This window comes from Capricornis sumatraensis, chromosome 5 (genome assembly GCF_032405125.1).
Source record: "Capricornis sumatraensis isolate serow.1 chromosome 5, serow.2, whole genome shotgun sequence".
NCBI classification, from domain to species: Eukaryota; Metazoa; Chordata; class Mammalia; order Artiodactyla; family Bovidae; genus Capricornis; species Capricornis sumatraensis.
Genome location: NC_091073.1, coordinates 81,639,216 through 81,655,225, shown reverse-complemented (window position 1 = coordinate 81,655,225; position 16,010 = coordinate 81,639,216). Strand labels below are relative to the sequence as shown.

At 42.2% G+C, this 16,010-nt stretch overlaps 1 protein-coding gene across 2 annotated transcripts in view; it reads left to right on the top strand.

The window, feature by feature from the left end:
* The first annotated feature begins 683 nt into the window (after window positions 1–683).
* OGDH (oxoglutarate dehydrogenase) overlaps window positions 684–16,010 on the top strand; it is a 66,482-nt gene continuing 51,155 nt past the window's right edge. For both annotated transcript variants that reach the window (XM_068973003.1, XM_068973002.1), the window contains exons 1-2: window positions 684–740; window positions 13,673–13,921. In XM_068973003.1, coding sequence (XP_068829104.1) covers window positions 13,700–13,921 — 222 coding nt within the window. In that variant the 5' untranslated portion in view covers window positions 684–740; window positions 13,673–13,699. The remainder of the gene's footprint in view (window positions 741–13,672; window positions 13,922–16,010) is intronic.

Genomic DNA, 16,010 nt, shown 5'->3' with positions numbered 1-16,010 from the left:
TGGGTCGGGAAGATCCCCTGGAGAAGGAAATGGCAATCCACTCCAGTATTCTTGCCTGGAGAATGCCATGGGCGGAGGAGCCGGGTTGGCTACAGTCCACGGGGTGGCAAAGAGTCGGACACGACTGAGCGACTTCACTCACTCAATAAATGTGGGGTTTTTTCCCCCCTTTCTCAGCAGTAAGTAAAATAACCTCTAGAAGCGGATGACCACTTGGTATTTGATGAAATGGCATAATAAACCATCCTTGCACCAAATGAAGGCTCCCGCGAGCCCGTTGCCTACTTTGGGAAAACCTAGTGTCAGCGTTAGGACTTCGTGGTTCTCATTCCGCGGGTCACTGCCTGCGGCGCCTCGAGCGCGCACTGCCGACCAAGGTTTGTTTCTGACATCACATACCAGGTCAGTTCTCCATCAAAGGACTCCTGACAGCCTACTGCAGGAGACAGTACTTAGCAACACGCAGACCCCCTTTCAGAACTGTCATGCAAGCCGGTCAGGACCCGACGTGCCAAAAGCAAGCCACAACCTCGGAGCTAACACTATTGCCCCTAGGCCGAGCCACAGGAGATGTGGGCGCGACTCTGTGACGTCAAGCCTCCGCTCACGAGGTAGGGGCGGCCCCTCTCGTCTCCGGGCGGGGCGGCGTGCTGACGCCACACGCTGAGGCGGGGCCGAGAGTTTGGTGCCCCGGAGTGGGGTGTCGGCGCCTCATTCGGGTGGAGCTGAGCCGGAGACAGGTAGGCTTGCGCGGCGGCCGGGTCCAGCCGGATTTGGGAGGCTCCGCTCCGGTCAGGCAGGCGGCGAGGGTCTTGGCATGGGGCAAGGCCGCCGTGCCCTCGTTGTCGCCGCCGCCCGGGTGACAGGGAGTGGAGCTGGCTGGAGCGGGGCTGACTGGGGGAGGTGGGTGGGACGGAGCCTGACAGACGGATGTGGCAGCCAATGGTGCGGGGGGCGCCTCCTGGCGGGCGGAGATTGGCGGGTGCGGGCGTGCGCAGAGGTCGCGCGGGGCGCGGAGCGGCAAGCCATTGGCTGTGATGGGCAGGGGGGGTGGGCTGCGCGGCGGATGTGAGGGAACGGGCGCAGCGGCCGGGGTGACCCCCAAGGTCGAGGAGGCGTCACGTGGGAGTCGTCAGGCTGTGTCCTCTCCCCGCCTGGACGGCTGGAAGGGTGGCGCGCCCTTGACGAACCGGCTGTGATTTGTGGGCATTCGTTTTTACCAGAGCGCGAAGACGCTGGTCGGCTTCTGTCCTGACTGACCCTTCGCCCCTGGGACGACCCCTTGAGGAACAGATTACTCTGCAGTACTCCTCTGTCTTCAGTGCCCATCGTACTAATCCTTCCTATGTTCCTTGGGGTGACGCCCTTGAGGAGCGGATTACCCCACAGTATCCTGTGTATTCAGTACCCCCATACCCATCCTCCCTGCGCTCTTGGGTGAACCCTTGAGTGAATTACCCTCCAGCACTTAGTACCTCCACTATCCTCGGTTACCTTTACTGTACTCAGCACTCATCCTTTCCATTCTCTGTGCTCTTCTAATCCATTAACCCCTTAATGGATGGGTTACTCTGCTGCATGCCTGCTTAGTGCTCATATACTCAGGATCCCTCCATGCTTAGTACCCACAGTACCCATCCTCCTGTGAACTCTTTGGGGGCAACACCCTTAATGGGTAGACTAGCTTGCAGTACCCTACCTGTAGTCAGTACGCTTCTTTCTTCCAGGGATATGGTAGTTCATGTTGAGATGAAGCGCGTTTCCTCGAGGATCACACTAGAGTACCTTTTCCGTTTCACAAAGCTAGGTGATGTCAGTGTAAGTCGTGTACCGAAGCTTAGTAGAAAACTGGTGGCGAGACACTGAGTAGAGACGAACTTGTTCTCTCTGCCCTTCACCCATAACCGAGGAGAGCTGACTCAGACCTGAGGTGTGAACTCTGTTTTGTCCTGGGGTTTCTCTGCTTTGTTTTACCTGTACTTTGAAGCGGGGACTAGAGGCTGACTCCCAGGTTTACTGCTGAGCAGCTTTAGGATAAATGGCCTGGATGAAGTCTTGCTTGCGCTGTGACAAGAGGTGCAGTAGTCAAACTGAAGTTTTTTTGTTCAGGACCCTCACGGTCTGAAAATGTATAGTACTATTCTAGCTTTCCAAATTAGCTGATCTTAGAAAGTTGAAGAAAGATTAGAGTATCCTGGTAAAATTTTGAAGAGCATTTTCCACATTTTAAGTACTTTTCCTTTTAACAGCTTTATTGAGATATAATTCATGTACCATACTGTTCACTCTTTCAAGTATACAATTCACTAGTTTGTGGTGTATTCATAGTATGCAGCCATCTCCAAAATTTAAAGACTAATTTTAATTTCAGAAATACATTAATTTCTATTGATTTCATTTCAATTTGAACACACAGCTTATTAAAAGTGCAATATTTACCACGCTATATGTGTATCTTGCATAATATATATGCAGGATATATAGATATAGATATAGATATATAAGATATATAGCAGGTCTGCTTTTAATTAGTCTTACTCTTTACTGCCCCATTTGAGAAAAGTACTGTACCATCGTCTTTAAAATTTTCAGATAGTTTTATTTTGGAATAATTGTACAATTATTGAGAAATTTATTCTAGAATTTTGTAATTTTGAGAAATTGTACATGCAAATCTATTACATGCAATTACAACAAATAGTACAGAGAGATCCCAGTGTCCCTTTACCCATTTTCTCAAATAACATTTTTACAAAAACTTCAGTACTATAATCACAACCAGGTATTGACACTGATTAACAGTCAAGATAGAGAACCTTTCCGTCATGCCAGGGGTCCCTCCTGTTATCTTGTTATGGCTGTACCCACTTCCATCCTGCCTGCAGTTCCTCAGATGCTGGCAACCACTAATCTGTTTTCCATTTCTATAATTTTGACATGTCAGGAATGTTACATAATGAGAATCGTACAGTATGTCACCTTTTAGGGTTGGCTTTTTTCGCTAAGCGTGAGTCTCTGAAAATGCATGTAGGTTGTTGCCTATATCAGTAGTTTTGTTTTTATGCCTTTGATGCTATTGATGTACCAGGCTATTGGTGTACCACAGTTGATTTAAGTCTCCAGTCATTGAAGGACATCTGGGTGGTTTCCATTCTTTGACTGTTAAGCTGTTATAAACATTTATATACAGGTTTTTGGGGTTTCTTGTTCCTTCAAATTCCTGGTTTAATAAGGACTTTTTTATTCTGAGGAAAAAAAAAAAAAAGGTCCCAAACATCAGACTGTTCACAAAAATAACCCACGGTATCAACTTTAGAAAACAAGTCTTAATATTACACCAGTTATTTTCCTAGAGGATGCGTTTGACATGCCAACTCTCATTCACAAAAGTACATTATTATGTTTGTGTTGAACAGCCCCACATAGCACTCTTATATGGAGTTATATATACAGGTTTTTATGTGAACAGAAGTTTTCATTTCTCTGAGAAAAATTCCCAGGAGTGTAATCACCAGGTCATAGGGTGGTTTCATGTTTAGTTTTTTCTAAAGTAGACAGACTTTTCTCTTACATTCTATTACAGACTCTTCTTTTACATTCCCACCAATAATGTGTTTGTGACCCACTTACTCCATATTCTTGGTAGCATTTAATACCATTAAAATTTTTTTAGCCTTTAAGATGTGTAGTGATTGTGGTTTTAATTTGCATTTCCCTCCTGGCTAGTGATACTGAATGTGTTTATTTGCCTCTTCAGTGAAATACCTATTCATATCTTTTGCCCATTTTGTAATTGGATCATTTGCAGTTTTTAATGTTTCATTTTGAGAATTTCTTAAGCGTTCTAGTCCTTTGTTGGACATGTGGTTTGCAGATATTTTCTCCTGTCTGTAGCTTGTCTTCATCTTCTTAATGGGATCTTTTAGAGAGCAAAAACTTTTAAAATTTTGGTCAAGTCCTGTTTATGAACTTTGTCTTTTCTGGGTTGTGCTTTTAGCAGCAAGTTAAAGACCACCTCGCTCTCGTTTCTCTTACATATTTCTCTATAAGTTTTATAGTTTTGTGTTGTACATTTAAATTTATAATCCACTTCAAGTTGATTTCTATATAAGGTGTGAATTCTAGCTTGAGTGATTCCTTTCTTTTCTTTTCCATTTATTCTTTCTCTCTTTTTTTCTTTTTCCTTCCACTGTAGATACCCAACTAGCAGCATTTGTTGAGAAGACTGTTCTTCCTCCATTGAATTGCTTTTACAGTTTTGCCAGATATCAGTTGGTTGTGCTTGTGCGGATCTGTTTTAGAGTTCTCTGTTGTGTTTCATCAGTCTTTTTGTCTGTCTCACCATCAGTACCATACAATATGATTATTGAAGCTACATAATAAATTTTGAAAGTAAGTAAATTGGTTCTTCCCACTACTGTTGTTTCAGCTAATCTAATTCCTTTGCCTTCGCCTAGAAATTTTTTAGCGTAATCTTACCTCTATCTACAGAAATTCTTACTGAGATTTTGATAGGAATTGTGCTAGAGTTGTGTAACAGTTTGGAGATAATCTTCCAGTCCATGAACAAGGTATGTCTCTCATTTATTTAGGTTTTTTTATTCATTGGTATTTTGTAGTTTTTAGCATACAAGCCTTGTACATGTTTTGTTATACTGTTTCCTTTTTTAAAATTCTTTTTCATGTGTCCTTTGATAGTTTGTAGAGATGCAGTTGGTTTTTATATATTTATCTTGTATCCTATGAATCCCTGCAAATTCACTTATTCTATAAATGTTTTTGTAGGTCCCTTAAAGTTTTGTACATAGAAAATTGATTATGTGATCTGCAAATAGTAGTAGTTTCTTACTTTCTGATCTGTATGCCTTTTAGTTCCTTTTTTTTTTTTTTCCTTTTTTTCTTTTAGTTCCTTTTTTTGGCTTATTGCACTGGCTACTAGTATGTTGAATAGTAGGGATGAAAGTAGACATCCTTACCTTGCTCCCAGTTTTTAAAAGATGCAGTCACTCTTTCACCATTAAGTAGTATGTACTAGCTGTAGGCTTTTGTGGAGACTTACTGTCAAGTTAAAGTTCCCTTTTATTCCTAGTTTTCTGAGAATTTTTACATGGTGGTTGAATTTTGTCAAGTGCCTTATCTGCATCTGTTTATATGAGCATGCAGTTTTTCTTTTCAAGCCTGTCAGTATGGTAGATTGCATTGTTTTTCGTTTGTTTTGTTTTTGGCATTGCCACATGTGGATCTAAGTTTCCAACCAGGGATTGAACCCATGCCCCCAGCAGTGGAAGTAAAGAGTCCTAACCACTGGAATGCCAGGAAATTTCCTGGAGTCTGCTTTCTCAGGAGCTTTTAAATTACACATGAAATTTCTTGAATAGCTATTTCAAACTGGATAAGTTGTAGTAGTTTGTACTTTTGAGTTTCTTGGTTTCCTTGCTGACCTCATATCCAGCTTTTCTGTTTCTTGTTGAAAGAGTTGAAGTTTCCAACTATAATTTAAATTTGCTTTTTTCTCCACTCACTTTTATTAGTTTGATTCACATATTTTGCAGTTATATTGTTTGGTACATACATATTTAAGACTGCTATATTTTCTTGGTAGATTAATCTTTTGTCATTAGTATCTCTGGTAATTTTCTTTGCTCTGATGTCTATTTTGTCTGATAATAGTGTTATTATTAGATGATGAAATAAACTCCTGCTTTCGTTTGCTTAATGTTTGTATGACACATAATTTTTCATCCTTTCACTTCCAGCCTTCCTGCATTGTTACATTTGAAATTTCTTATATTATCAGATCCTGTCGTTTTATCCATTCTGCCTGTCTCTAACTGGTGTATTTAGATCACTTACATTTAGTGTAATAATTGATATGTTAGGAGATATGTCTGCCATTTTATTCTTTATTTTCTTTTTTGTTTTTTGCTCCTCTGCTTTCTTTTTCTTGCCCCCTTGTGGGTTACTTGAACACATTTTTTTTTTTTAACTTGAATGCATTTTTAAATTCCACTTTTAATTATATGTAGTGTTTTTTAGTGTATCTGTGTAGCTTTTTTAGTGGATTTTTAGGTATTGCATTGTATGTACATAATTTATCACAGTCTACTAGTGTCATCATTTTATCATTTTGAGTGAAATATGGAAACCATATCTCTGTTTGCATCACTTTATCCTACTCCACTTAAAATTGTCTTAAATAATTCCTCTACAGACACAGCATTAGAACCACATCAGATGTGTTGTAATTTTTGCTTCATCCATCACACATCATTTACAAGATTCTAGAGGAAAGGAAATTATATTTACCTATATTTTGTTTTTGTTCTTTCTTTCTTCATGATATTACAAGTTTCCCTTTTATCATTTACTTTTTGTTTACATGATTTCATTTAGCCATTCATTTAAGATAAATCTGCCAGCAGATTTTTTTTTAGTTTTTCTTCATCTAAGATCTTTATTTCCCCCCTTTTTCCTGAAGGATGTTTTTGCTGGATATAGGGCTCTGGATTAATAATTATTTCCTTTCAGCACTTGAAAAGTATTGTGCCATTTTCTCTTGGCCTCCATAGTTTCTGGTGAGAAATATACTATTTCAGTTGTTTGTAGTTTTCAAAAGCTTATGCTGTACCGTGGAATGTATTTCTTTGGGTTTATTTTGTTTGGGGTTCTCTCAGCTTATTGAATTTGTAAGTTTATGTCTTCTGCTAGATTTGGAAAGCTTTCAGCCGTTATTTTTTGAATATGTTTTCAGCCCCTTCCCCTTTCTGCTCCTCCTGAGACTCTGATGACATTATATGCAGCATTAGGTCTTTTATTATAGTCCCATGTCCCTGAGGCCCTGGTTTTTTTCCCCCAGTCTATTTCCTCTTGTTCAGAATGGGAAATTCCTTTTGTTCATGTTTGTTCATGTTCATTGTTTCTTCTTTCTTTAGTTTAACTTATTTATCAGGTTTTTTATGCTAGTTATTGTAATTTTCAGTTCTGAAGTTTCCATTTGGTTCATCTCTATATCTTTTCTTTCCTTACTGAGGCTATTTTCATTTGTTTCAAGCATGTTCATAGTTGCTTGTGGAAGCATATTGATGCTGGCTCTTCTGCAACTTTGCCACGTAATTCTAATGTGTGTCATCTTAGTGTTGGTGAGCACAGCAGAACAGGCTTCTGACACTGCTGAGGGGATAGGAGGTGCTGCCTGGTTGTTACTGGATGGAGGTGGAGGCTCCTCACCTGGCCTCCTTGGTATCTGTGGGTAGGGATTCCTTGTCACTGCTGTGTGGGTGTAATTTCTCAGTTAGACCTTTGTGATTCCACCCTGCCTGGGAAAAGGAGATTCCACCCTGCCTTGTGCTGCTGAGCAGTAAAATCTAGGCTCCCTCTTGGCCTCTACTAATATTGCTTGGGGGAGGGGGTCATTGTCACTGGTGGGGATGAAAGTCGCTGATCTCCTCTGATACTACCAAGTGGAGTGGGAGCAGGCCACCATGTTTTCTGTGGGTTTGGTTGCAGTAGAGTGGTTATTGTCTGAAAATTCTGTCCTGCTAGACTGCCCCATTCTCAGTCCACTGGCCTGAGAGGGCAGACTTACATTGCAGCTTTTTTTGAGTCTACAGTAGTTGGCATTTCTGGGTTGCCAACTTCTTCAGCACCTAGCCTGGAATATATGAGGCAAAAAGAAAAGGAGAACTCAATTCTGAGCCTTCTGGGCCCCAAGGTCCCTTCCCAAGTCTGTCTCCTCTCCACCTTTCAGAATTGTGTGTTGTTTTTTTTTTTTAATGAAACATCTCTTATTTTTAGCTGCATGTAGTGGGAAACAGAAGTTCTGTATATACTTTTTAAGTTTTTAATAAATATTGACAACTGCCCTTGCTTTTCATAAAATTTTAATAATTTGTACTTTAACCAACACCTTTAAAAGATGCCAGCTTACCTATATTATGCACCACCGCAGTCAGGGCACCTCTGGTAACAGTGTCAGTCTGGGGAAGGACAGCTCAGTCTTCAGGCCTGGGCACTGAAGCTTGTTTAGGGTCCCTGGTTCAGAGGTGGAAGTTCTTCCTAACAGTCTGGTCAGTTACCCACTCCAAGTTTACTTCTGTTTAGGTTTACCTTGGAAACTTCAGCTTTTTTAAGAGAAAGCATTAGCTGTAGAGTTGCTTTTCTTGTTTTTTGTTTGTTTATTTGGCAGGTTGGTTGGTTTTTTGTTTTTCTGGTAAATTGTCCTTTAGTCATAAAAGTATTTTTAAAGTGTGTAAAATTCTTTCATTTTTGAGAAAGCAGGACTGATTGTTCCCTTCACCTTATGGCAGAGGAAACTGACCATGGATCAGGTGACACATTTAAGGCTGGCATAGTAAGGGCCATTCTGCTTTGCTTGCCCTGCAGGCTCAGCCACCACTTTCATCTAATGATGGCAGAATACCTTTGCAGTTTAAGAGTAACCTGCACTACCTCCCTCTCTCAGTTTATGTTTGATGAGGCATCACAGGTGAAAGATGTTGAATTCTCCTTAGATTCTCAGCCAGTAAAAGAGAATTGGTATTTGTGCTCTCTCCATACCTAATGTCTTTGTATTACTGCTAAAGCTAGAATATTGGAGTAATAGCCGTGGGTATGTAGCAAGCATTGTTTTCTTGACTTGTTATGAGAATCTTGAGTCTGAAACACCCCCCGCCCCCCAAAAAACACCACCTTTCAAGGTAAGTTGTTCTTTTAAAATGGTTCTCAGGCAACATACAGTGGTAACAACCATTTAACTATGCATGTGCTTTTCCCTCAAAGACTCATGTCCTGAGAAACTGTCCAAGCTGTTTTTACCTCTTAATTATTCCTCTGCCTAGCCAGCATGACGGTCATAGACGTCAAAAGTCAGTTTATCTCCCCATCCTGTGAATGGGGAGGTGACCTTGGGTAAAGTGTGTGCTGCCTAACTGGGGAATGTTCAGGCGCAGATAAAGTTCTGTTTTATTTTCCTAAGGGCAGAGCACTTAACCCTTAAAAACAAATTTTGCTTTAGTTTTTGCCTTTTTTTAAATGTTATTTTTCTCAAATGTATATATTATATACTTGTGTCTTGAAATTAATGGTTACAAAGAGTGTCACTTTGTGTACTTTATTGATGTTGACAGATTCATGTTTCTTCTCAGACTTTTTAAAAAACAACTTTATTGAGGGGTTTCCCTGGTGGTCCAGCAGTTGGGGCTCCACACTTCTATTGCATGGAGGTGGAGAGGGGCACCAGGTTCAATCCCTGGTCGGGGAACTAGGATCTCGCATGCCATTCTGTGTAGCCAAAAAAAGAATCAATAAAGTTTAGGGTTGGGCATATTTGTTGACAAAGATAAAAAAAAAAACTTTATTGAGGTATAATTCATATACCATATAATTCACCCATCTAAACTGTACAATTTAATGTCTTACAGTATACCATAAGGTCGTGAAGCCATCAGCATAATCTAGTTTTAGAATATTTTCATCTCCCCCTTCCCCCCAAAAAACCCATATCTGGGCTTCCCTGGTGGCTCAAAAAATCCACCTGTCAATGCAGAAAGCCCATACCCGTTAGTAGTCCTGTCTGATCCTTACTGCCCCCAACCCTGGGCTTTATGTCGGTATTGATTTGCTTGTTCTGAACATTTCATATATATGAAGTCATACAATATTGTGTTTTTTGTGTGTGAATGACTGTTTTCACTTAATATATTCAGAGGTCATCTGTGTTGCAGGGTGTATTGGTATTTCATTCCTTTTTATTGCTTAGTCCTATTACATAGTATGGTCTATCACATTCTGAGTTTTTCCACTTTTTGGCGAGTATGAATAATGCTGCAGTGAACATCTGTGTACAAGGGCTTGTGTGGACATATGTTTTGTTTTTCTTGGTTTTATACCTAGGAGTGGAGTTGCTGAGCCACATGGTAATTCTATGTTTAACTTTTCAAGAAACTGTTTTCCAAAGTGGCTGCACCAGTTTACACTCCCACCTGGATTCTATGAGGGTTCTAATTCTTCGTGTTTTCTCCAACACTTGCTTATATTGATTATATCCAGTCTAGTGGGCCTGAAGTCCTATCTTGTGATTTTGATTTGCAAATTTTTTTGCCTTATGACTATGATTTTGGGTATGCTTTAACATTTTTACTGATCGTTTGTGTGTCTTTGAAAAAATGTCTATTTGTATCCTTTGACAGTTTTTTTTATTGGGTTACTTTTCATTATAGTTATATTTACATTTTTGAGTCATGAGTTCTTTATATTCTGCATGCATGTACCTTATTAGCTGTATAATTTGCATGTATTCCTTTTTAGACTGCCTTTTTTGATGGTGTCCTTTGAAGCACTAAGCACTTCCCTTCTGTCTCAGCTGGTAGAGAATCCGCCTGCAATGCGGGAGACCTGTGTTCAATCCCTGAGTTGGGAATATCCCCTGGAGAAGGAAAAGGCTACCCATTCCACTATTTTGGCCTGAAGAATTCCATGGACTGTGTAGTCCATGGGGTCACAAAGAGTTGTATGTGATGGAGCGACTTTCACTTTGAAGCACTGAAGTTTTTATTTTGATGAAGTCCAATTTGTCGTTGTTGTTTGTACTTTTGGTGCCCTAAGACACATTGTTTGACTCAAGGTTCTGAAGATTTACTCCATTTTGGAAGTTAGAAACTTTCTAAGAGTCTCACAGTGTCAGCTCTTGCATGTAGGTCTTTGATCCATTTTGAGTTAATTTTGTGTACGGTGTAAGACAGGGGTCCAAAGTCATTTTTTCACATGTGGATTTCCAGTTGCCCTGGCACCATCTGTTGAAAAGACTGTTCTTTCCCCACTAAGAATATTTGGCACCCCTATCAAAGTAGAAATATTGTTCTCAACCACAAGTCAGAAGAACACTTGGGCTTTTTCAACAACCCAAAGCTTTCATGAAAGTGTTTGAACGGTTCAGCATTCCTACCAGAAATGCACTAGTCTTAATGTTGACTCTGGAATTGGAAGGATGGAATCTGAACCTTCCAGAATCTGAAATGTATACCTGATGTCTGCTCTGTGGGTCTCTCAGATTGCGGATAGGGAACAGCTGTTCCTGGTCATCCTGGGGTGGAGGCAGGGGGATGTTGAGCTGTCTGCTGAAGGCAAAGTTTTCCTATGACTCATATGAGTCATCTTAAGGGAAGTTTGAAGATTGTTAGTAATTGTGCTGGGCAGCACTGAGCTGTTTGTCAGATTTTATGACTGTAGATAACTTGGTAACGTGGTTTGTTTACTGTATCATATTGGAAGGACTGCTTTAGGAAGAAGAGATGAAATGAACAGTTTTGTACTTGTCAGTGTGATGCCTGTTAATTGAGTATTGCAGCAACTGAATAATGACTGTTAATGGAGGCGATGATACTGCTGTGTTCTAGGAGAATACTCCAACTCAGAGTATTTCAAGCTGCCTGGATAATAATGACGTTGGAGGAAAAAGATGAGTGTCGGCCTGAGGTTTTTTTTTTTTTAATTAATGTGGAAAGCAACGGTAATAGTATTTTTGCCATCAGTGTCTTTGATAGCTTTTTGTCTGCCTTAAACTTAATAGCTGAGAAAATTGGAATAGAGTTGGCAGTAGGAAGAACTACTGAAGTTACTTAAGGTTTTTGTTTAAAACGGAGTTAAGATAGCATCCTAAAGATTGCATTTAATTTTTAAGGGGAAGTTTTTGTTTGTTGTTTAGCTTTTAAATTCTGCTTTTGCTGACCTGTCTTTTCCAAGCAGCCAAACAGGCCCGTGTCCTTTATGCATATCCTGATCATATTTTGGTCAAGAGAAGGGGTTTTTACAAACGGTGTAAAGGATAGTTTAAGTAACATTTATTTCTGGGTAATTCTCAGCCTGTCTCAGAGCTTGGATTTCCTTCAGGCAGGAGTGGAGGTGGGATGTGATTCCCACTTTACAGCCAGGGCACTTGCTTTAAGGCCAGCTGTTTGTTAGACCATCAGTCATCACTTCCCAGGGCAGAGGGCTATGGAGAGCCTCACTTGTGCCCAGCGGCTCCCCTCCCCTTCCCCAGCCTCTTTTGCTATGACTGGAAGAGACCACTGGGCAGCTGGGATCTTTGTGGGAAGAGACGCAGTACAGTGTCCTTGTCCCCTTCCAGAGGCATCTGAATGCTTACACATGATTGGAAGTGGTTCAAGACCCTCCGCTGCAGCTGCTTAGTCACTTCATTCGTGTCCAACTCTGTGCCACCCTATGGACTGTAGCCCCACCAGGCTCCTCTGCCCATGGGGATTCTCCAGGAAGAATACTGGAGTGGGTTCCATGTCCTCCTCCGGGGGATCTTCCCAACCCAGACAGTCTAAACTCTTTCATGGTCTAGTGGGTGCATCAGCTGCTTTTGTAAAGTGGATAGTGTAGTTAAAGTTATGTATTAGATTTAGTAAAATTACAACCATCAAACTCAAGATCCATTCAACCTTGGGGAAAATATAAACAAACTCAGAAAGGTGACCTATAAACCAGAAGAGCTAAGGCCTGCCTCGAGGGAGTTGGTGGGTTCGGAAGAGTCCTAACAGGTCAGGCTGCTGAGTGTAGAGTAGTGTGAGGTAGGTAGACTCTTCTGTGGTTGTTTCGTCCGTGCCTTTGTCTTGCAGAGCCCCCTGCCTCCCTTGTTGGCCCTCTCCTGGCTCCAGTTTTAGGAAACATGGCTGTCCAGCTAGTCCATTCCTCCTGCCAGCCAAGACAGTTCTTGCTCCTCCCCTGTGTTCTTCAGACTTTTCCATCTGCCTGATCTTTCTTCCTACTGATTCTTATATGTAGAATCCCTGCCTTCTCCTCCTCTTCAGAGCGAAGTCCTCCCTATTGTCTGTGCCCTTCCCCAAACTTTCCTGGCTGCTGGAAAGGCGCACTTAGGAGAAGTGGGTTCTCCCAGGGAGTTTTGTTGGTATTTTCTGTGTCTCTCAGGTGCTCAGTGCTTTTGCTGTAATTATTTTTAATATATTTTTTTCTTCTGCTCAAAGATAAATTATTTGAGGGTGAGAAAAATATTTTCCCAGTGTCTCTATGTTCTCCAGAATACCAAGAGTCCATTAGGGCTCGGTAATCTCCGGATAGACTAGAAAGTATTTCTCCTTTTGCAGTTAATACTAACCTAATCCTTAATTCATCCTTGTTGCCTTTTCCTATAGTTGTTTTACACAACATATAAACTTACATGTGCTTAGTCATGTCTTAATTCTTTGCAACCCCCATGGACTGTAGGGATCTACCAGTCTCCTCTGTCCATGGGATTTCCCAGGCAAAAATACTAGAGTGGGTTGCCATTTCCTACTCTAGGGGATCTTCCTGACTCCGGGATTGAATCTGCATCTTCTACATTGCAGGCGGGTCCTTTACTGCTGAGCCATCAGGGAAGCACCCAGTCATGATATATCATAGCCCTCAAACTAGATCAAAAGTTGCAGGTGAAGACCATGACCTCTGCAGCTGTGCTCTTGCCTCCCCATATTGAGTGCAGGCCCTGTATGTAGAAGCTTGGTCCACTTGACTACTTCACGCTCTGCCATGCTCTCTGAAGCAGAACACGCAGCCACACATGCATTTACAGACGCTTTCTCCTCCAGCCAGAGTCTGAGAGGTTTTCCCCCCAGTAGCCTTGTCTGCTAAAATGCACTTTCTAACTTCTCTTTCCTTTTTTTTGGTGCAGACAGTCGTGAGAGACTTCAGAACAAGAATGTTTCACTTAAGGACTTGTGCTGCTAAGTTGAGGCCGTTAACGGCTTCCCAGACTGTGAAGACATTTTCACAAAACAGACCAGCAGCAGCTAGGACGTTTGGGCAGATACGGTGCTATACTGCCCCCGTTGCTGCAGAGCCTTTCCTCAGCGGGACTAGTTCGAACTATGTGGAGGAAATGTACTATGCTTGGTTGGAAAACCCCAAAAGTGTACACAAGGTAAGGCTCAAAGGAGCAGGTGTCTTCGTGTTTGGAGTCTTGGCCGGTGGTGGCTGGCCGTCCAGGTAAGTGCATGTGTTCTGAGGACCCTCAAGAAGGAAGTTAGGCAGGCGGCTAGAAGCCCCACCGACTCGAGTTCTTTGCATCAGCCCAACTCAACTGTCGGCCCAGGCCCAGCAGGAACCACCTTCTCTGGAGGGGCATTTCCCTCTCTCCATGTGCGGCGCGCTCAAGGCCTTGCTCCACGGAACAGCCAAAATGTTAAACCCCCACAGGGGTGACGAAGCACTTGCACCACTCCCAGGACATCACCAAGGCTGCTGCAGGATGGCGGAAGCACACGGAAGGAGGGACCTTCAGGAAGCTCGTCCATCCCACTGTCCTCGGAGCACCTGAAAACCATCTCATGAGATTTCTCTACAAATGACATTTTAGATCAGCATGTTTATGTCCCTCTCCTGTATTTAAAAGTAAATTCTGTGAAGGCTTCTTCTAATTTCTCTATGTTGACGTATGAAGCTGTTCCTTAGAACCTCTCCCTTCATGTGTTTACTTGATACAGAGCATGCTTGGTGGCAGAACTTCTTCAGAGCCTTTTGGCCAGTGATATTTATGAGTTTTGATAACTGTTTCTTGGCTTTCGGGTCAGGCAGCTGGCCCAGTGCAGGTGCTGGAGGGTGGGTCCCCAAGCTGCTTAGCTCCTTGTGGCCCATTTGCAGGGTGTGGGAAGATCTTAGGAGACAGTATATGCAAGGTGCTCAGGATCTACACAGAGGAAGTGCCCATCAGAGGCTGGCTGCCATCTCTGTTGATCTGGCCTCTTCCTTCCTTGTGAGTTTTAGGGACTTGTCTTCAGAAAGCAGCCTGCTTCTGTCAGGCCTTCGAGTATAATCTTTACCCTTTACCCTGCAGTGTTAGTGACATTTAGGATTGGATATGTTTGTGTGACTGTGGGAGCCTCCAGCCCTGTTTTATCAGGAATGCCACCTCTTGGTCTGAACCTTCTTGCCTGGCAAAGGAGGACATCTAGCCAGGTCTTTCCCTTCCCTGTTTTCATGGCAACATGGAAGCTGCATTGCTCCATGAGCAAGATGAAACCTGGTTTCCTACGGGAGGAGCTCTGGGGTGTGTCTCCCAAGATGGTAGACAAGTGGACTACCCAGAAAGAAGTGCCCTATAAAACTGGCCCTGCTGGTGATGGCAGATATTAGCAGTTTCTGAGGACAGTTGCTGCAAGGTTCTCTTTCAAATAAACTTAGCCCAGAGGTGTTAGAATCAGACTTTCGTCTTGTGTCCAGGCTGTCCCTCACCTTCCTTTTCTCAGATATAACCTCTTTGTAGAACCAAACAAGTTTTCTTAAGTTCTATTCAGCTTAGGCGGGAATAACACTGGAATGAGCTCTTATAAGATAAGATGGATCTAGGCTTGGGGGTGTCTGAGTATGGATGCCCTGCGTCACGGGAATGGGTTGCAGTGAAGAAGCACATCACTCTGCTGTGTAGAGCTCTGAAAAGTGGAGCTGAAACCATCGCAGTGACTGTCACCATTATTAGTATTTGTGTTAATATCATTATTGTTATTATTGCTTAAATTTTTTTTTTAAGATTTACTCTTTAGAGGAGTTTTAGGTTTACAGCAAAATTGGGGGGTAGGTACAGAGATTTGCCATATACTCATTCCTTGCCCCTATACATGGAACCTCCCACACCATCAACATTCCCCACCAGACTTAACATTTGTTAGAGTTGATGAACCTGCACTGACATGTCATCATCACCGAAAGCCCATAGTCTACATTAGGGTTCACTCTTGGTGGTATGCATTTGTGGCTTTGAACAAATAGATAATGACATGTACCACCATTACAATATATCTTACAGAGTATTTTCACCACCCTAAAAATGCTCTTTGCTCCACTAATTCTTTTTTTCCCCCCCTACCAATTCTTGAAAAGTATTTTTATCACATAGCATCAAGAAAGGTAGCATGTGATGACTGGGAAGCACTTGGGGGCTCTCAGGCCGGGTGGAATGGTCACGGAGTCCATCTGTCCTGAGAGAGGACAGCACAGTGAGAGGCCTACTGACA